Source organism: Psammomys obesus, unplaced genomic scaffold (assembly GCF_907164565.1).
Source record: "Psammomys obesus unplaced genomic scaffold, mPsaObe1.curated_primary_1811, whole genome shotgun sequence".
Lineage (NCBI taxonomy): Eukaryota > Metazoa > Chordata > Mammalia > Rodentia > Muridae > Psammomys > Psammomys obesus.
In genome coordinates, this window is record NW_026596162.1 from 3,210,928 (window position 1) to 3,233,069 (window position 22,142).

The window sequence follows — 22,142 nt, forward strand, 5'->3', positions numbered from 1 at the left end:
GTGTGTGTGTGTGTGTGTGTGTGTGTGTGTGTGTGTGTGTGTGTGTGTGTGTTTTCAGTGTGGTTAGTGATGTTCAATGAGTGTCCTATAATATCCCATCTCAGGATGATGAGAGTGACATGAGTTAAATAGAGACAACAATTAATTATGGGACTTACTGAAACTCAGTGAGCTGGAAAGTAGGAAGAGGCCTCCTCCACATCACACTCCACCCAAATAAAAAAATGAGAAATTACTCAAAGGAGTATGATAACATGTGTTCTTTATGTAAGACCATATAGCAATGAGTTTCTCTGTTGGAAATGAACATAGGAGTTTGAGTGAAGGCCCAGACCAAGGCCATGAAGTAAACAAAGAGTATGTGATTTTTTTTTCCCACTGCTGATGACAACCTGACCATCACTGTCAAACTTGGTTCTGGCTAAACCTCTGTAAATTCTATCCAGAGTGGTCAAGATTGGCACTGATGTCACAGCTCAAAGAGAATAATTGACTTCAGCAGTAACTCACTATTTAATAAATTTATTTGTGGATACCTATTGTACCCAGATGTTATGGTTTGCTTTAAATATCCCTGAAGGGCCCCTACCTTAAAGGATCTGCCTTTAGGGTGGTGCTGTTCCAATGTGATAGAACCATTAGGATGAATGATCTGATGGGAGGACCTTACATCATTAGAGGTGTGGAACCCCAGGTCTCTTCTTCTTTCTCTTTTTCCCTAGCCATGGGTCAAATGGGTTTGCTCTGAACATGCTCCTTCTGTGTTCTCACAAGACCAGAGTAGTAGGGCCACCTGACCATGGACATGAGTCTCTAAAACCCTAAGCCAAAATAAATATATTTGTTTCCTTAAAGGATTCACTCAACTATTTGTTAAAACGAATGAAAAGCTAAAGCACCAACCTATTCCCCAAACCAACTAAACAAAAAAACTTAAAACTTGGGAAAGACAAGTCTGAGAGCCATATGTAAAGGCACTGGGTATATCTGTGTGTATGAATGACCCATTTCAGACATCTCTAGCAGATACGGTGCAACACAATGAACACTGAGAGGACTTAATAACGTCACTTTCATCTTGGAATCTGAGAGGAGCAGGAGACACCACTCACCCACAAGAACTGCTGACTGGTGACACCTCTGCCCCTGTCCAAGACACCTTGATCAAAAATATAGGACTTAAATCTACTCCAAAATACAAGAGATGTAATCACAGGTTGCTTTGTGTACTGTGTAGGCTACAGGACAAAATTGAGTTTGGGTATTAAACTCACTAACTTTAAACTCTTTACACACAGTGACACTTCTTGCAGGGAGAAGAACTGATGGACTTTGGGTTGTTTTGTAGAGTATTTGTTTAACTGATGGTTGGTTGTTTGTATTTGAGGGGAGGTCTTGAGTGTTCCAAGGTGGCCTCAAACTCATTACATAGCTGAGGATGGCTTTGAACTTCTCACCCTTCAGCTTCTCTCCCCTGAGTGCTGGGACTACAGTTTATTCAGGGCTAAGGATCAAACCCAGGGCCTCATGCAGGCAACACAAGCACTCCTCCGGTGGAGCCACATCTCAAGTCCCTGATTTCTTCAGTCTAGCAAACAATTGCTCTCTGGATTATCTTCTGCGTAAATCAACTTTGCTATTTTAATTGTTTGTCCGGTATGGTAAATACATTATAATTACTAGAATTTCAACATCCAGTAGATCCATCGAGAGCTATATATAAGCATGATATTGTCCTTAGGGCACATAATAGCCCTGACAGCAGCTAAGGGCTTGGACTATGGTGCTTCCTGGTCTTACATATACAAATAAGTCAAAACTGTTAGTGCACTGGGCACTCTCTCTTAACTACTTGTCCTCTATTCTGTCCCATCCTGGGGGTGTTTCCTGCTGTCCAGGTTTTCACTGAGCATCTGAATATGTTGATCCTCAGGGCACTATTAACCAGTAAAATACCTCAGCCTTGCTATTTCTACCCATCCAAAATCCATCTTAAAACTTATACCTAAATCCTCAGGTCAGAATCCATTTGCTTCTCTTGTGCCTTCATTACTTGTAGGTCAGTAAGCTACTTTCTGGGATCTATGAAAGAGGGGGTGAACAATTCGAATGCCATCTCTTTATTGCCTGGATTTGGAAAACTTCCCATTAGGCGTTCTCGGTACAAGGCCTTTTACCTGCACTGCTATAGTAGAAGACAAGGCCAAAACCTACCTTCCAGGCATTACATTGAAGAGCATTAATCTATGCTGACAACCTGACAACTGCTATAAAGCTGGAGACACAGCACGTCCACAGGCCTCATTATTCACTTGTTTAACAGATGCAAGCCCGGGGGATTTGGTCACTGATTTCTGCCATAACAGAAGGAGATTAAGCAGCTCAATTTGAAGCCTCAATTATGAAATATGTCACCCCTGTTCTGCCTGTTCACTTACCTGGCTTCTGGGACCATTTAAGACCACCTGCTTCTGCAAGCCCTACTGCTGCAGGCTTTATGCTCTATTGTCCCCACACTTTATTCTCAACCTCTCCTGATCCCGGCTTCTCATCCCGACCTTCATCAAACCTCTCAATAGCCTAAGAGACGAGAAGTCTTCATTCCTCTTCCTACAGATGAACTTAGCTGGAAAATTGTACAATCTCTCTGCCATCTTCATTCCCACCCTCATTTTGTAACAGCAGGCAGCATGCCACCGCAAGCAATGTTATTTGGGGACAATGTCCTGCTCCCTGCCTCATCACTCTGCCTGGCTACCAGAGGATAGGATGGGGCTAAGCTTATCTCAGCAGCTCTCATAACTGAACAGGCATCAGCTTTGCTTAGAGGCGGCTGTGCTTGACTGTAGATGGCTGGGCCATCCTGAAGTTTCAAGCTCACGAAGAGAATTCTGAAAATGTGCATGCTGTGTACACTGTTCCTAGGAAAGTGTGCTCTCACCTCAGCTGGGGAACCCATAACAGACCAAAGAGAGGGTACCCCTAAAGTCTAAGTTTGGTGGGTTACTTTCAGGACTATTGATGGGAGGCTAATCTCAGGAATGACTCTGCAGATCTCTCCAGTGGAAGTAACAGTGCTGGTCTGGAGCCCACACCTGAGATCCACTATCCTGGCAGACAGTCAGGAGTTTTGGAGCCAGACCTACAGATTTAACCGCTACCAATTATGTGACCTTGGGCAAGCCACTTACTTTCTGAGCTTCAGGAAGTACAATCTGCACGAAAAGGAAAATGTGACTGAAGCCATTAGATGATCAAAGGGAAATATGGGCTGATGTGTGTGAAGCCTTGCCTCTACAGTAGGCATTTGAAATACCAGCCACAGCAGCTACTTGAAGCAGCTAATGACAGAGACACAAGCCAGGGATCATAGTCCCTGAGGAGTCATCAGTCTCAAGAGTGGAAGTCTGTATCATAACCAGGCACCTGGAGAGGCACTGGAGGCCTTGGTGTTTAGAAGCTGCAGCCCTTTTTCTTCACAGGTAGCAAGAAAACAAATGCCTTTTATTCAAGCCTTCATATTCCCTAGAGGTCAGCAATGCCATCTCCCTGGCCTTCCTGTACCCCAGGAGAGAACTCCATTTGCATTTCTGTCACCTTGCTTTCAATCCTTTCTCATCTTCATGTTTTATTCCTTGTCTATAGCCTTTAAGTAGCTCTAGGTTTCTGGGCAGCCACTACTGCTGCAAATTCATGGAGAATCAGCAAAAGCATTTGCCTCTTTATTGAATGAGTAGAATAATTGAACTACAGAACACAGGCCTAAGACTAATGGCCACAAAAGAGAAGAGATGAGCAATGACTAAGCAAAAGGGACTCTTCCTTGTTAAATAAAATAAAAGGAAAGACCCTGATTGTTAAGGAATTGGTGTGGTTCTGGTGTTTGTCTCCACCTTCAAATTCAAGTACAGCTGTAAATGATCCAGTCATGGGTGAAAGCTGTCTTTTAACATAAGTCAGTTTGTTCAGTTTGAACTCAATATAGTAAGGCTAATGATGGCCTAGGACCAGAAGCAATTTTAATTTTCCAAGACAATGCTCAGCTTCTTTCCAAGTCCTTAGCCGGTTATGAAATTCCATAAATCTAACTCGGCGACTCACACACTTTCATGCGATAATCATTTAGAAAGCTAATTTAAAAGGACAACCCTCAGTTCCTCCATCCCACCCCAATCTGACCCTAAGGTTGCTGGTATTTGCATTTTAACTAAGCGTTCTCCAGGGCTCCACTATGCAGGGCCACAGAGTTCCTCAGGCCAACACACACTGGCCTCCTCAATGCTTAGGCTGCATTCTCAGTCACGATGTTCTTGCCAGAGCTGCCCATGATTCTGCAGATCAAGCCTCTTTCTTTTCCGTCCCATGTTCTTCTCTCTTTACCCAGGAATCCAATCACTCCACTGCTTGCTAAGGTGAAATTTGAGTGTGGTGTTTAGACTCAACAGATCCAGGAATAGGTTGATAGGAGGAGAGAGAAAAATAATGAACACGTTGAATTCTCTTTTTCTGTGCTTCCCAGAAATTATGTATTTCTCACATGGAACTTGAGCAGCCAAGGAAAAAAGACCTGGAAAAAGGAAGGAAGTTGCAAATAAGTCTTAATCCTCCCAGGATCCTCTTCTTCATCGATGACTGTCCAGGTCAATAGCCATCAGCCTCCAGTGTCTGTGAAGCCCTTAAACCATGACAAGTCCAAAGTGATTCATGCTGTAAGTCTAGAGTACATTCTAGATTTTTAAAACTTCATGAATAACATTAATAATATTGTAAATACCTCATTTCTATATTGGCTACATGCTAAAATGGTAATATTTTAAATAACTGGGTTAAACAACATCTTTCATTAATCTCATTTCTTTCATTTTCCTTTTTTGAAGATGGCCTCTAGATTAGCTCACATGGTCCATGCAGCTCATGTTGCATTTCTGTTAGTGTTGACCCAGAATTTCATTGCCCAGCAAAATGAGTCATATGTGATTATTCAAAAATGTTCTCAAAGTGGATTAAAAGATCAACTCATCTGTTGCAATGGCCACAGTGCAAGCTCTTATGGCCACAGGGAAGTTGATGGCAGTCATATCTGATGGCATCTTTGCAGAATGTTCTATTGGACAGATCTGACCTACTACTTCGATACTGCTCTGTATTGCTTTTAATTGTCTGTCCTAAACTCATTGGTTATAAGTTGAATTAGAAATCCCACTCCAAGGCCCAGTTCAAACCCTAATATTTTGTCTTGTGCTCAAATCCTAGAATATGTTTGTGTCACAGAGCTAACACAATAGGGAATGGGGAAGCCTCCCTTCGTGGTCCCATCCCGGGAGGACCGTCTGGGTTCTCTTGCTCCAAGACCACTCACTGCGTTGGCATCATACTGCTGCTGTAACAAATTGTCACAAAATCATGCAATTCGTAGCACTAGTTTGTTCTCTTGAAGTCTGGATACCCCAAATCTAAATCCCAAGTGTTGGTAAAGCTAGCTGTATGCCCTTGGAACCTTAGGGAAGCAGTTCTCTTACTCATTCCAATCCCTGGGGTGGTTGCGCGCCTTGGCTCACAGCCACAGCTCTCCATTCTCTGCCTCCATCTCCACATGGCCTCTCCTCTTCTTCTCACATCCTTTCTCCCTCTCTCAATTTTCTAGTTATTCTGAATCCATCCAGACAACCCAGGGTCATCTCTTTATCTCAAAATCCTAATTGAGTTATACCTGCAAAGTCCCTTCTGCCACGTGAGATAGCATACTCACAGGCTGGGGACCAGGACGTGGACATCTGTGAGTGACCCCTGCTGCCTGTGCAACCCTTACTGAGAGAAACAGCATTTTTTTTCTGACTTCTGCTTGCCATGTCAAGAGCCCAAGTGGCTCTGCATAATCCAAGGAAGCCTCAAGCATCTTGTGTTTTTGATTAAAATGACCTTGTGAAAACCAAACAACTGAGAACTCCCCAGACCATACCCTTGCCCACATGCCCCAGAGAAAGATATGATTTTTTTTTTCTGTTAAGAGGTCAGCTCATCACTTCATATCAAAGCTGTGCCTCACTGGAACATTACTGTCACCCTTTTTTTCAACTTCATAACCACCCCTACTTGCCGTATTCTTTACCCAGAAGAGAAACATTTTGGCCTGAAGTCAACAACATAACGCATGTGTTAAAACCATTCCCAGTTCAAAACTAGCTTGCTATTTAAAAATAAGAAGATTGATGATAAGCACATCTCTGAGTCACTGGAAAGGTGTGAATAGAAGGCCATGATTGATTCAACTCTGGAGAACTCTAACTTGATAATTTTGTAATGATCCATCACAAGTTCTCAGTGAACATTTTTGAGTTGTCAATAACATTGGATTTCTCATGGTAGTGCAATTCCATAAGGGGGTCAGAAATCTGGTGCATGTATGGGGGAAGATATCAAAGTAGAATTCATTGAGCCAAAATGAAAATAATTCATATTTAAAAAAAAAAAAAGGAACCACTGTTGCCAAACAGCTGTGGGCTCTCAAGTAGGACGTGGTTTCACAAAGGAGGACAGTAAGTGATGCCCAGAGCACCTGACCCTACAGGCAGTGTGAACAGACAAAAATATTGGGTATTAACCGGGGTTGTAACTCAGCTGATGGCGTGCATACCTAGCACACAAGAGGCCCTCGGAGAGATCCCCAAGCATGACGTAAGTCAGGTGCGGTGGCACACACCTGAAACCCCAGCACATAGGAAGTGGACACAAAAGGATCAGAAGTTTAAGGCCATCTTTAGCCACAGTGAGTTAACGAAAACCTCGGGTTATGTGAGACCCTGTCTCAAAGAGAAAATAAAAATAAAATATCCCTCTGTCTCAACCACCAGTGTGAAGTTCAGAGAATTCACAGGCACAGTTCTGGCCATGGAAATTCTTCCTGGTTTTTGGCTTAAAAGTCAGCAAAACAACTCCAGGCCATTCCATAATCTGTAGACTGAGTGGCCTGTCATCAGAACTGGTTGAAATGAATCAACAGCTGAGTTCCTGGGGCTAACACTGGCTGAAATGTAGCCTTGGTGTGTGGGATAGCTAGTTTTTTGTCTACTTAATACAAGCTAGAGTCATCTGAGAGGAGGGTACTTCAATTGAGAAAATGCCTCCATAAGATCCGCCTGTACCTTTAGGCAAGCCTGTGGAGCATTTTCTTGACTAATGATTGATGCGAGTAGGCGTAGTCCGCTATGGGCCGTACCACCTGTAGGCAGTCCTGGGTCATGTAAGAAAGAAGACTCTGAGCAAGCTATGGGGAGCAAGCCAGTAAGCAGCAGTATTCCATGGCCTCTCAATAGTTCCCACTTCCAGGTTCCTGGTCTGGTTGACTTCCTGTCCTGACTCCCTCAGTGATGGATTGTTACCTAGAAGTATCAGATGAAATAAACCCTCTCCTCCCACAAATTGCTTTGAGTCATGGTGTTTCATCATAGCAATTGATACCCTAAGTCTGTGTACACAAGGAAAGTAGGGCACTGACATGGCCTATTTTCTAGTTCTATAGCAGAATCTTTGAGCCTGGGTACTTTATAAAGGAGAGAAGCTTCTTTTGATTCATAGTTCTGGAGTCTGCAAAGTCCAAACAAGGGTGCCTACATCTTGCAAGGGCCTCATGCTGCTTCATAAAATGACAGGAGGAGCAAGGAGAGACGATGGGCACTGCTTAACTGCAGGCCTGCTTTCATGCTAACCAGTGCAGCTTCTCCAGACCCAGAGCGCCAATCTTTCTATGGGGGTGTTATCCCTTCTGACCCAAATTTTTCACAAAGATCCCACTTCCTCTCAATACCATGACATCACATGGGTTTGTGTGCAGACAAACTAGTCAAGCCATAGCAGGCAACTTCTACCAAGGAATATTCTGCATTTGTGACCCTCCCTGTGGAAATACAGAAATAAGGGACTCAGAAACCTAATACTAAGCAGGAGGGAGGGAGGGTTGTGGGGAAAAGGACCCAAGAAGGAGGAAAAGTGAGCCATCACTGTATCATGGAGCTGATCACCAGTTTGGGAGCTTGGAGGAACTGCAGTGGGTCTTGGAGAATTGTCCTCCTCAAAGTCAGGAGGCTCCTAGGTCAACGGCATCCTTTGGGGTTTCGCTTCACTGATTTCCTGGTTTCTTTCTGTGACGTCTCTAAAGCAGGATCCTGTGCCAAGGTGGCAATCAGTGCCTTGACCTGGGATGACATGGGAGGGCCACTCCAGCCTCTGAATGTCTGCTCCTCTCATCCCTCACCACATACTCTCTGCAGGTACCCGGTAAGGCCCTGGAGGCCCATTTGAGACTTGAAGCAGGTGTGCAACAGAAACTCCTGGGGTGCCCCCTTGAAAATAATGCAAAAATGGACTGGAGCGATGGCTCAAGAGTCACACTGCTCTTTCTGAGGGCAGGGCTTCAATTCCCAGCACCCACAACCATGTCTAAGTCCAGTTACCTGTGTGCAGGTCCGTGAACCATCCATATATGCAAGATAAAAATAAAAATTCTCAAAAGTGAAACAAAATAACTCAGGGATTCTACAAGACAATGGTAAAAGTGGCCCAGAAACATGCAAGGCCCTGCTTTAATCCCTAGCCTGCACACACGATTGAACACACACAAGTACGCACAGAGCCAGGGACAGGGAAGGGAGGGGAGAGGGGAAGAGAATGGAAGGAAAGGAAATCAGAGGGAAGAGGAGGGAAAGAAGGAAGGAAAGAGAGAAGAGAGGAGGAGAGAGGGATTAGGAGGGGAGGGGAAAGCAGAGGAGGGTAGGAGAGAGGAGAGGAGAGCCTGGCATGCTAACCTGAAGAGCTGTGGTGGAGGAGCCATGCTCAGCCCTTGTCTAGATCTTGTTCAGGAAATACCCAGAGGCAGGGAGAGGCAACAGTTTTGTTGTTGTTGTTGTTGTTGTTGTTGTTGTTGTTGTTGTTTTAATTCATGGCTCACTAGAGTGAAATAACACATTCCCTGTCTCTCCCTTCAGGATAGGCAGTGTGCTCCACTGACCTTCGCCTCTCTCTTGGTTTTTCTACCATCACTCTTTAGTTTTTGTTGGGCTCTGTTGCATTGTGCTCTTGCAGAGCAAAAGCTGTGTGGCCCAGACCCGCAGGCCTCCCCTGCAAGCAGAGAGCTCTGCTGGCTCATGTTTTTGAAGGCATCTCCGTTTTCTTTTCTCCACAGTTGTTAGCCATCAACAGGGTTCCCTTTCTTCAAACAGGCACTCAAGGAGACAAAAAGTACAAACAACATCAACCGGTGAATGAAGCCGTTATGAAAGAGCTGCACAATGGAGTGCTATTCTACCTTAAAGAAGGAATCCCCGTCATTTTTAACACCATGGATAAAACCGGAAGACAATGTGCAAAGTGGAATAAGCCAGAGAGAGAGAGGACAGATGTTGCATGGTTTCCGATATATAAGTAAACTAAAAGTTAAGAAATACCATTCAAATTCATCAACTCAGAGAGGAGAGAATAGTTACCAGCCAGGACCTAGAAAGTAAAGGGGTAACATTGGTCTAAGGATACTGTACTGTCAAAGTTAATTTTTCTCTCTGCTGTGATCAAAAGCAACCTGAAAAAGGAAATATTTTTTTTTCTGGTTTACTATTCAGGAGACACAGTTTATCACAGCATGGAAAAAGAGGTTTCTGGCTATATTACAGTGTTGTTTAAAAGAAGGAAAATCCCAACCATTCTATTTTACCAATAAAGACTCAGGAGCCAGATGCTGGGGTGCAAACCAGCCAGCTCAGAGAGGCAGAGAAAGTAACCAGCTAACCTTCCTTCTCAGATCTGGATGGAAAAAACCCAAAAGGCTAACCAGCTCAGCTGACAGCACAGGAGCAAAAGACAAAAAAAACCCAAGGCCAAAGGCTTGCTAACTTAAAGTCCAAAAAGCCAGGGAGCTGAGGAGCTGAAAATGCAGCCTAAGCTAAACCCAGAGCTTGAATTAATAGCCCTTTCTTCTCTACGCTGTCTTAAATACCCCTCAGCTGTCTCAAATACCCCTCAGCTGTCTCAAATACCCCTCAACTCAAAGTCCTCCTTCTCTTTAATCCCTGTCAGCTGGTTTCTTGTTCTGCCTCTTGACCCAGGTCTACCTTTATTAGATCTGGTATACAGAAAACTCTTGGATTAAAGGTGTGTGCTAGGGCTGGCTGAACCACACCATAATCACCAGTTTACAATAAACAGAAAGTTTTTGAAATAAAGTTGTGTGACCAAAGAAACAGGGTAAGTTCACAATTTGGGGGTTCACAATAGCGTCAAATATCCTGCAACATTCTACCCACAGCCAAGAAGCAGACTGAGATGCACACGGTTACTCTTGCCTGCTTTCACCTACTTTTTCAGTCTGAGATTCCAGACCATAAAATAGTGCCACCCACATTTGGACTGGTCACCTCAGTTAGCTTGGTGTACATGTGCCCAGAGGCACAATTCTACACCCTGTTAAATTGGCAGTGAAGTCTCACCTCCGCAGGCACAGGCTTCCAGCTGTGATCAACCAGTCCTTGAGGTCTGCTGCACAGAGTGGAAACTGTCCCTCACAGTCCTGTGTTACTTACTAGAAATTTGCTGACAGGGTGGATCTTAGGCGATCTCTTTGGGTGTCTGTGGTTACATTGGTTAGCTTTAAATGTCTTCCATATACACTTTGTCGATAATTTCCTATAGCGCGGGAGAACCATTTTGTCCTACTGGCCCAGCAGGAAGGAAAGGTTTCAAAATGTCAGCAGTTGTTGGGGCAACAGACCATCGCCGATACCCATGGCCTAACTCATATGACCCCTCCATCCATATGCATATCCTTAAGAACCTCCACTCGGGTAAATCTAGGTCCTTAACTATATCACAGAAAGAACATTTTAGAGAGAGTCAGAGTACATCAAAGTTAGTAAGTTTATTAAGCAGAGATGGTACACACTGTTGATTTAAGAGCAGGTGTTGGCACCAAGAGGTGCCAGGATGGACAAAGTTCACACTCACAACATGAATGTGGGCTTCTCAAGAGAAAAAAAGGAATACTTACATGCTGCCCTAGTTTGCTTTATAGTATTGTTCTGAATACCAGGAACAAAGCAACCTGGGGAGGAAAGGTGTTATTTCATCGCACAGCTTACAATCCATCATGGAGGTAAGTCAGAGAAGGAACCTGAAGGCAGGAACTGTAGAAGAGACCATGAAGGAAGACTGTTTACTGGCTTGGAAGACTGTTGAACTGGCTCCTGTTCAGCTACCTTTCTTATACAACCCAGTACCACCTGCCCAGGGTGGAAAGGCCAGCAGTAGACTAGGCCTTCCCACATCAGTCATTAATCAGGAAAATGCCCCCACAGACTGGCCCACAGGCCAATGTGCTGGGGGTACTGTCTCAAGTGTGGTTCCCTCTTCCCAGATGACTCTAGTGTGTACGGCGTTGACGAAACACTACCCTGCACAGGTGTCTTTACAATGGTATATGCATATCCACAGGTAATTTTGGAGCTTTCTAAGGCTCACTGTTATAGCTTCAGAAACCCACCTGTAGCAAACAGCTGCCCTGCCAAGGCAAGAGGAAGGGTAACTGGAGAGCCAAGGCAGAGAAGACACACTACCAGGATGGAGTGAGCAGATTCAGACATGTATCCCTTGCAAGAACAACAGCTGTACCCAAAACAGCAGCTATGGCACATCCAACGCATCTTGAGGATTTCGATGGTCAGCCATAATGTAAATGCTCTTGTTTCAACACCTGATTAAAAGGCTGAGTAAGCAAATGAATGAATACAGCTGGGATACAGAGTTAATAAAGTGTAACTAATTTAAAAAAAATGAATGAGGGCTGAGAATTGTAGTTCAGTGATCAAGCACTTGCTTAATATAGCCCTAGGTTCAATCCCCAGCATAGCACATTAAAAAAAAAAAAATCTTTTGGGGATGGAGAGATGGCTCAGCATTTAAGGTCACTGACTGCTCTTCCAGAGGACCCAAGCTCAAATCCCATCACTTACATGGCAGCTCACAACTGTCCTTAACTCCAAGATCTAACAGCCTCACATAGACATACATGCAGGCGAAATAAGGGTAAATAAGTTTTTTAAAAAATAATCTTTTTAAATAAAGCCCTTATTCTACATAAACTAATGGGCATGGCATCACAACTGTAAGACTTGGCATCCTAATTGTTAGCCTACATGTTTTCACGTTGTTAAAACAGTAGAGCAATGCTCAAATGTTAGAAAAGCAGAAGAAATTCTAACGAAGTCCTAGCAAGGCCTGAGGAATGGTAGAAATGCTGCCAGTAGAGTTCGCCACTCTGGGAGCGCCTCCACTCCGGGAGCACCTCCACTCACTCCAGCCTCTGCCTGGTTTCAGAGAACAAAAGGCTGGAGCAACTGGCTAAGTAACTGCCGCAGAAACAGAATGATTAACTGAACCTACCAAGGACTGACCAGGACAGCCAGTGCAGCCAGAACCAAAGAGTGGGAAACGGGGAGTCAGCCCCAGTGAACCAGGCTCTCGGTGAGGTCCAAGAACTCATCCAACAAGAGCGCACACCCGCCTATACTGTCATCACTGGAGAGAAAAACTACAGAAACAGGACCAAGGCTGGACACGCCATGAGCGAAGAGGCTGGGGCCAGTGAGCCCAGGGGTGGCAAAAGAGAGAGCAATGGGGAGACCAGAACCCCAAGCCTTGTCCTCTAGACTGCGTGAGGCCTTCGTGTCCGTGCTGTAGAAGTCATGGGTAGGAATAGGGTTCAGTGGCCCAGCTCTTGCAGAGCAGGCATGATGTCAATCAGTGGCACAACAAAATGACAATCAAATTAAGTTCAATTGAACTAAAGCCAAGTCACTCTCTTTAATAGGGAAAAAAAGGCCAATTTTTAGAAATGTTTTCCGAATCAAGAAAGCTAATTTCTTCAATCCCCTGCACATTAAAAACAAATAAGTATTTCAATGATGGAAAGAAAGAAAAGGATGCGAGTACCCTGGGGATCTTTTTATAGTATAGAGTGTGAGAATATTAATTAAAGGAATCTCAGAAACGAAGAGGGCCTGAGAAACGAAGAGGAACGAGAGTTTAATTCGAGGTGTTGTTTTTGCCGAGTTAACAACAAAAAGTCCCCTCCCTGAGTTACTCACAGCTATTCTCAGGAACACTGTGGGCCCCCAAAATGCTCCAGTTGAAAGTGTGAAACATTGAGAACCAATTTAATGCAAACCTCTCCCAAAGAAGGACCTGTGAAGAGTGAGGAACACAAATTAGCAAACCCTGGGGCACTGAGTGAGCGGCAGAGAGGAGCAGCTAGTGCCCGAACGGCGGCGTTCTTCAAACAGCTATTCTCATCCATTTTTGAAACTGAAAACGTGAAAAGGAAAAACAGATGCTCCTACACAAGGCTTTCCCAAACTGAGTGTCCTTGTACCTGCCAGAATCCATCAAGTGATACTCCTCAGTACTAATTAATAATCAACTAGTGACAACTGCCAGTACCCTTTCTGGGGATCACACTCAGCCTCCTGAGCCTAAAGACAATGTCTCTCAAGTCCTCCTTGGGCCCTACAGGAAGTTTTTCTATTTTGTGAGTCCAGAAGCTGAGTGACAAGATTGCCCACCGTGGTTTTGCTAGTGACTAAGTCCCTGTTCCCGGGGCTAGCAAAAGTTTACCAGGAGCTGCTTGCTCTTCAGGCTTTGCATTCATTAACTCTTAATTTTTCCCAGGCCTAGTAAGTGGGCACTGTTTTTTTAAATTATAACACCTATCTTAGGAGCAAGGTGGCTGGGTAGAAAGAGAGAACAGCTGGCCAGGCCAGGAGAGCAGGTTCACCCCGGGTTTCCTCTGCTTCCCAGCTCCAGCCGGGATCTTGGCCACTCAGTCAGCCAGGGTCTCTCCATGATTTGCATGCTTCCTTTCTGCACTCCTTATCACCACTGGAAAGCAAGCAATGTGTGTGGTCAGAGGCTGTTGCTCATAAATGACTGAGAGCCATTTGAAAGTCAGGAAATCACAACTTTTTGTAACAGTGGTCACTCTTATTCTATTGTCCACTCTTGATCTACATCTCTACGGCCATGAGTGATATGAAAAACATTATTTGGTGGCTTGTTTTAAACGAATGAGTAATATTATCTGTGATTTATCTATTTTTCAGAGCAGATATACTATGCCGGCCCTGTCAATAACCTTGGATTTGAAGTTCCACTGGTAAGGTTTTGGTTTTCTGTTTTGTGTTGTGTAACTATTGTGGCAAAGACTTGATCTTCAGCTCTTGGTTGGAGAAAAAAAAGAGAAGGATGAGAAGAAGGCAAGGAAGTAGGAAGAAGAAGAGGGGGAGGAAGAAGAGGAGATATAGAGGAGAAGTAGCTGAAAGTGTTAGTACATTCCATAATTTGAAAGTGCTAGCACATGCCATAATTAGGAGGCGCGCTTAACATGCTGGCTTCGTCCTTTTGATGCTTCATATTGGTGTTCTATAGAATCTTTGCGCTAAACTAGAACAAACCCTTATGAGAGTTGAAATTCTAGTACCTTGTCCACAAGATTGGCTGGAGTTGGAGAATCCATCTGTCTAGAGTTGCTTGGAATGTGTAGGAGGCTCCTAGCTTCTGGCAGTCCAGAGAAAAGACAGTTCACAAAACCACAAGGGCTTCAGTGTCCCACACAGTTTACTATGACTGCCAAGCTAGGATGTTAGTTCCCTCCTGTTTACTGTTTAATGTATAAAGAACAGGGCTAGGGCAATAGCTCAGCCAGGAAAGTGCTACCTTGCAGACATAAAGCATCTGAGTTTGATCTCCAGAGGCCATGTTTAAAAAGCCAGATGAGGTGGTACATGCTTATAATCCAAGTGCTGGAAAAGCAGAAACAGGCTCACCCCTGGGACCTGCTGGCCACCTAGCCTAAGGAGTTTCAGGTCAGTGAGAGATCCTGACTCAAAAAAGGAAGAAGGTAGATGATGAATGAGGAGTAACAGCCGGGATTGTCCGTGGCCTCCACAGGCATGTGCACACACAATTTATATATGTGTACACATTATAAATGTACATGTATGTGTACATATATTCCACGTACACACACAGCTGCACACACAGACGTGACCACATAACACATGTACACAGATAATATGCACAAATAAATACAGGTGCACCCAGCCCACCACCCCAGAGGCTGGAGCATTCGGAGTAAAGGGGGGCACATCTGGTGGGGGTCCTCTTGCTGGTGAGGACTTTGTGACATCTTATCAGCACAGGACATTAGAGGACAAAGGGAGTCAAAGTTTTTATAACATACCCACTCTGGAGAAAACCCGTTGACTGAATCCACTCACAAGGGCAGAACCCTTTAAAGGTCCCACCAGGGCACATATCTTGACCTCACCCTGAAGATTAAGTTTGAACACACTTTAAGGGCACACATACTGACCTCACTCTAAGGATTAAGTTTGAACACACTTTATAGTGGAGACAGTCAAGCTACAGTAAGGTGTCACAAGCAGATAGAGTGGCCTGTCCTGAGCATTCACCAGCAAGACTCAAAGCAAGAACTAGAATTTCCCAGGAAGTCCTTTTCACTCAAAATAACATGGTTTCTGATGTGTGTGGACTCAAGCTACTCTGACATGGCCACGCATTTTCCTGTTGCTCCTCAAAAGAATGATACAGAACATCATGAAAATGTCATCATTTAAGCACCTTGCCTTCGGCTTCATCTTTTCAGCCGTCTGACACCTGAAGGAGACACTGTCTCTTGCATAAGGAATCTCCTGAGCTTAGTTTCCTCCAGCCCTGGGACTGTTTTCCTCCTGTCCCATCCTGTGCTCTCCTAAGTCACAGAGTCTGGACCAGGCCCTCCCTGGTTTCCACAGGAACCCTTCTCACAATCAGAGTCTCTGTCCCTCCCTCTCTGGAAATCTCCAGCGATCTTCTGCAGCCTTTCTGGGAAATGTGCATTCTTCCAAGGAAGGAAAACTCAGTCTCTCCTCACCCCTAGCACACAGGGCCTGAACTCTCTCAGGGAGCGTTTCTTCACATTGTTGCTACTTGAACACTCTTCCTTTCCTCATTTTTCTTCTGATACCCCACCAGAGACTGATGTAGTAATTGCCTACAATTGGATTTCATTTTGCTTTGCTGGCTTTTTAAAATTGGTTACCCTTAGCAATTCCTATGCGATGAAGGCAGGGTTGGGGAGGGGGGATCTCTTAAAGTCACAGATGCTCTTTGACAGGAAATTTACCCTCAGAGATATAAAGGGCTTTACAGATGCTCCTCATCATAACACAGGATTGCATCCCATCAACTCTCCATGAATTGGAAATAGCTTAAGTTTGAAAATGCATTGAGCCAACCCAGCCTGCCAATCATCAGAGTTCAGTGGCACAACAGGCAAAAGAGTGCCTGTCATTTGATCGTTTATTCTCATGACTGGGCACTGGGACTCCCTGTCACTGCTCAGTGTGGAAGGAGGTTTGAACAGGGGTGAGCCTGTTTCTGCTTTTCCAGCACTTGGATTATAAGCATGTACCACCTCATCTGGTGGGCCATGGGCCTGGAAAAATGAAAATTTTAAATGCAAAGCACAGATCCTGCTGAGCTCATTTCGTCTCTCGCCGTTATAAAGCCATTGTGAGCAGGCGCCATATTACAGTCCTCTACAGTCTTTTTCTTGCATTCTTCATCCAATAATAGTGCTCCAGGAGATACAGGCCAATGTAAGTCAGGCTCATGGCCAGGTGTGCTGACCCTGGTTCTCCTCCTTTTCTGGGGCCTATATGTGGGAAGCAAACACCTGGCCATCTCCTGACCCATCCCCAGGAGATGTAGACCCAACAGAGGACATAGCTTCCTGGGACACATCCCACCCAGGCCTGTGCAGCAGAACAGCTGGGGACCTTGATCTCAAAGAGGCTGTCCACAAACAGCCACAGTGTGACCAGGGCCTCCGGCTCACAGCCAATGGCCACAGAGCTTCGGAAAGAACCGGCACACTGTTCTTAGGAGAGACTCCACTTTCCTAAGAACAGTCAGCTGAGAGCATTTTAGTGAAAGGCGTACTCACAACTCTTCCTTCACCTAGACCGCACAGAGATAGGCTTCGAACTAATGGCGGTTTCTCTTTAGCCAAATTTTTTTCCCACTCAGCATTTACTCTTTGCTACCTTGGTTGTATTTCCTCTCTCTTGAAATGTATTTATCTTCTTATCTATATATGTGGTATATACCTACTAGTGTGGGTATGGGCATATGTTTATGTGTGTGTACACAGACCTGAGGTCTCTGTTGGTTGTCTTTTCTTGGTCTCGCTCCATCTTTACTTTTTACATTGTGTGTGTGTGTGTGTGTGTGTGTGTGTGTGTGTGTGCTGTGTACACATGTCACAGTACATGTGTGGAGGTCAAAGGACAACTTGCAGGAGTCAGTTCTCTCCTTGTGGGTTCTGAAGATCAAACTCAAGACACTCAGGCTTGGCAACAGGCCCCTTTACCACTGAGCCATCTTGCCATCCCTGCGCCTTTATTCTTTGAGACAATGAACCTGAAGTTCAATTCAGCTGGACTGGCCTACCAATGAAATTCAGGGATTCATTTATCCCTGAGCATCTTTTGGGATATATGCCTAGGAGTGGTATAGCTGGATCTTGAGGAAGCGCTATTCCTAGTTGTCTGAGAAAGCGCCAGATTGATTTCCAAAGTGGTTGTACAAGTTTACATTCCCACCAGCAATGGAGGAGGGTTCCCCTTTCTCCACAACCTCTCCAGCATGTGTTGTCACTTGAGTTTTTTATCTTAGCCATTCTGATGGGTGTAAGGTGAAATCTCAGGGTTGTTTTGATTTGCATTTCCCTGATGACTAATGATGTTGAGCATTTCTTTAAGTGTTTCTCTGACATTCGATATTCTTCTATCGAGAATTCTCTGTTTAGCTCTGTACCCCATTTTTTAATTGAATTACTTGATTTGTTGCTGTTTAACTACTTGAGTTCTTTATATATACTGGATATTAGCCCTCTGTCAGATATAGGGTTGGTGAAGATCCTTTCCCAATCTGTAGGCAGTTGTTTTGTTCTGACCTGGAGAGGACAGGAGTTCCACAAGGAGAGCAACAGGACCAAAAATGTGGGCACATGGGTCTTTTCTGAGACTGATACTCCAACTGAGGACCATTCATGGAGATAACCTAGAACCCCTGCACAGATGTAGCCCATGGCAGTTCAGTATCCAAGTGGGTCCCATAGTAATGGGAACAGGGACTGTCTCTGACATGAACTGATTGGCCTGCTCTTTGATCACCTCCCCCTGAGGGAGGAGCAGCCTTACCAGGCCACAGACCTGATAGGCTAGGGTCAGATGGAAGGGGAGGAGGACCTCCCCTATCAGTGGACTTGGAGAGGGGCATAGGAGGAGATGAGGGAAGGAGGATGGGATTGGGAGAGAATGAGAGAGGGGGCTACAGCTGGGATACTTAGTGAATAAACTGTAATCAATGTGACATCTCAGGGTATATATTGATCAGATCAGGGCAACTGGGTAGCCATTGCTATGATTTCTTTATGCTGAGAAATGATAGCACTAGCTTAGTTACTTAAAGCCTTGCCCACCCGCTTATGTTGCTTTTAACACATCCAGTCCCATCTGCACATGATCGTGCATTTGCCTGTGTCTTTTCTTCTCTGAATTAAAACTTAAGAGTTCCTTCAGGCTTCCAAAACATAGGGACATCCTCTTGGTATAACCTGAACCATAAATTGCCATGGACACAGGTACATGCTTCTAGCCTGCAAATTCACGGCCCTTCTCAGTAGCAGAAACAGGATGCTCTCTGTCCATTGCCCCTACTCTGGCTCTTGTCATGTATCCCATACCTCCATCTGACTCCACAAAGGTTCGGTAACATCACCCTCTATATAAAAACATGTGTATCTTGTCATACATAACGTACAGCGCCATCCTTCAAGTGCTGTGTCTTCTTTTAGGCTAATGCCACTTACAGCCTCTTTTAAACACAACAGCCGAAGAGATCCTCCTAACATACCTGAGAAAACCATCACACCTGGGTCCCTTTCATAATCGCAGCAAGAGACTGAGACTCTGGCTTCCTATGGGCTTCCAATCTCCCACCCTCCTCCCTGAAGTTCCATTGGCCTCTCGTCTGTTTCTTCAATACAGGGGCATCAGCCCTGCAGTAGCATGCCATCTTCTAGCATCTCTTTCAGGTCTCTGCCTAAAGGTCATTTTCCCTCCAAGGCTTCTTCCCTTTGATCATCCTACTTAGAGATGCAAGCCAACATCAGTCCCCCCCTTACCCAGCCATCCTTTCCACCCCACTTCCTGCATGAATTTCTCCATAGGGGCTACATCTGCGTTGCTCCTCACCCTGCAAACTTTTCATCTCTCTCAGTGAGATGCAAGCTATACAGGGCAAGGAGTTGGTTTGTGCTCTTCTAGTTTATCTCCAGAGACTGCCATGCCCAGCACACAAAAGGTGCTCAATAAATGTAACTATTCCTCAGTACTCATGAGGAATAGATTCCAGGAGCCTCTCAAACATCAAAATCCACAGATATCGCCAGAAAGATGGCTTAGAAGGTAAAGGTGTTTGATGATCCTGGGGTCCCATATTGTAAAATGGAAAAAAAAAACAAAAAACTAATGTCCATCAGTTGTCCTCTAACACCCCACACACTCACCAATAAGCTGTGGCATGTACACATACATACATACATACATCATACATACATACATAAATGTAAATTTTAAAACCTTTAATGCACAGATGTTGACCCTTTTTTAAAAATAGTCTTTGCAGTGTTACCTATGCTCACCCTTGGGCTCACGTTAATCATTTCCAGATTACTTAGAATACTGACATCATGTAAGCTCTATGTTGATTGTTACACTGGATTGTCCAGAGCATCGTAACAAAGGAGTCTCCGCATGTTCAGCACAGAAACAGCTTCTTGCAAATGTTTTCATTCTGCAGATGGTGGGTTGCTCAGACGCCCAGTCCTTGAGTAGAGAGGGGAGCGACTGTGTTAAGTGACTGACTGTACTGTGGATATGCCTTATGCCTTTCCTGTGTCTCTTGCAGGGAAAATACCATGTCTTGCTGGAACTGTACAATGAAAACCGCGCTACTGTGGCTTGTGCTAATGCTACCATCATGTGCTCCTGACCATGGCCCGCCAGAAAATGCACAGTCAACTCAGCCTCAGGGAACCTCAAGGTCCCCAGGCTCACCTCGCTGTATGAAGACCCCTGATGCCAAAGAAATGCTCTACAAAGAAATTCCTCATGGGTTCCTCTGCCAATCTCATCCCGAGGACAGACGTTCCCAGACCAAACAGACGTAATAAAACCTCTGAAACCATCTATTTCTGAGGCCCCATTTTTAACGGCTCTCCTTACGTAATCACATCTCATCAAACTTACCTCCTTGTCTGCTCCATAGGAACACTTCCTCACAGTTGCCTGGGATTAAAAAAAAAAAAAAAAAAAAAAAAAGGCTCGCACCTATTCATTGTGGCTTGCTCAATGACTGCAAGTACAGTCTGTGTTTGTAAGAGTCTGTTTCCACCCCCCACATACCCCTAGCGCTGTACAGTAAGTCTCAGAAAGCCAAGAAGACGGTAGCCTGCCTAAATTCAGAGCTCCTGGGCCCTAAGGCCATGACAGGAGAAACTGATGAAACACTGACACCATCCCCCACTTGTCCACATACTCTTTACCTTCATCCTCTTTGTCTGTGAGCCCTCCATCTCTGTAACAAATCCCTACAGTAACTAACTTACAAAGGGGAGATGGTTGCCAGGCTCACAGCTTTGGGAGTTTCTGCTGATGACTGTGGCCCTTAGGCTTTGACCTGCAGCGGAGTGTCACCCTACAGCAGGAGCATTTGACAGCGTAAAGGGTCACAGGAGCCCACAATCCCCTTCAAGACAATAACTCCAGTTAACTGAAGACCTCTTCAAGGTTGCATCACCTCTAAGTATCATCTCTCTAGGAATCAAGCTTTTGACTCATTGGCCCTCCAGACAGTCAAGATTCAAACTATAGCATCCCCAAAGCCATTCTTTAGCTGCCCTCAGTGCATATTGAACTCATTCATTCATTCATTCATTCAGGCAATTATGCTAACCACTTTGCATATCAGGTACTACAGTCTTAGGATACACTTACAAACAAAAAGAATTATTACCTCCTCAGAATTATTAGTCTCCTGAACTGCTTAGAAGTCAGGTGTCCAGTTTGGGGAACGTTAACTCATATCAGTCACAAGTCCCTCCTTCGGTGCCTCGTAAGTGGGCCTGTTCCCGTCTTGCTTCTGGAGCCATTCCATCTTGCATGTGTACATGGTGCTTGGGCTCTGCTGCACTTCAGTCCCATTTTCTTCCAGCCTCTACCGGGCAGTATCCCTGGGCCTCCTGCCACAGGGTTCTAGTAGAGGTAGGTGGGTTGGCTTTATCATCAACCATTCTTAGTACCTATAAAAGTGTCTTTGTGTCAGATTAGAAGAGGAAAAAAGTTTCCTAGTCGAAAGCATGTTAGTTGCTTTGAATACCTGTAAGTACATAATTAAATCTCTGAGAATGGATGGTGCTGAGAACGGATGGCTGGACATACCCGGTGAGTTGGCGCTAAGCCAACGAGGACGGCCAGACATACATGCATAGGAAGTCAGAGATTTAGAAGTAGTATTTAATAGGTTTTCTCTGCCGACGAAATAAATTGATTCAAGCTGAATTAAAAGTAAAAAGTGCAGGTTTATTTGGAAACAGCTCTCAGATGACCTCACTGGTCCCAAGGAATGGGGCCAGAGAAATCACCATGCTGACAGGGAGACCAGGGAGGAGGGGTGAAGAGCACACACACACAAAGGGAGAGAAAAAATAAACACACACACACACACACACACACACACACACACACACACACTGACCAAAATGTCTGGGTTATATACGGAAGAGCCTCTGGGGGAGGGCAAGCCCAGCCCCTGGGCTGGAAAGTTCACTGTAGAGGGTGAGGTGTGCCAGCCATACCCTATTAACACGTAGGGACTGAGGTATGCTGGGAGAACCTGGAGGCCAGGTCCATTTTGATGTTTTAAATAGGTACCTCAGCCATTTGTCCAGGGTCTGAAACTCAATAATATGGAAGTTT

The 22,142-nt window shown here is 44.8% G+C and overlaps 1 protein-coding gene across 1 annotated transcript in view; it reads left to right on the top strand.

Moving 5' to 3' along the window:
• Nucleotides 1-20,354, top strand: part of Ly86 (lymphocyte antigen 86) — a 65,087-nt gene extending 44,733 nt beyond the window's left edge. The window contains exons 4-5 of the mRNA XM_055595220.1: nucleotides 14,139-14,191; nucleotides 20,074-20,354. Of these exons, the coding sequence (XP_055451195.1) occupies nucleotides 14,139-14,191; nucleotides 20,074-20,157 (137 nt within the window). The 3' untranslated portion in view covers nucleotides 20,158-20,354. The remainder of the gene's footprint in view (nucleotides 1-14,138; nucleotides 14,192-20,073) is intronic.
• Nucleotides 20,355-22,142: the final 1,788 nt, after the last annotated feature.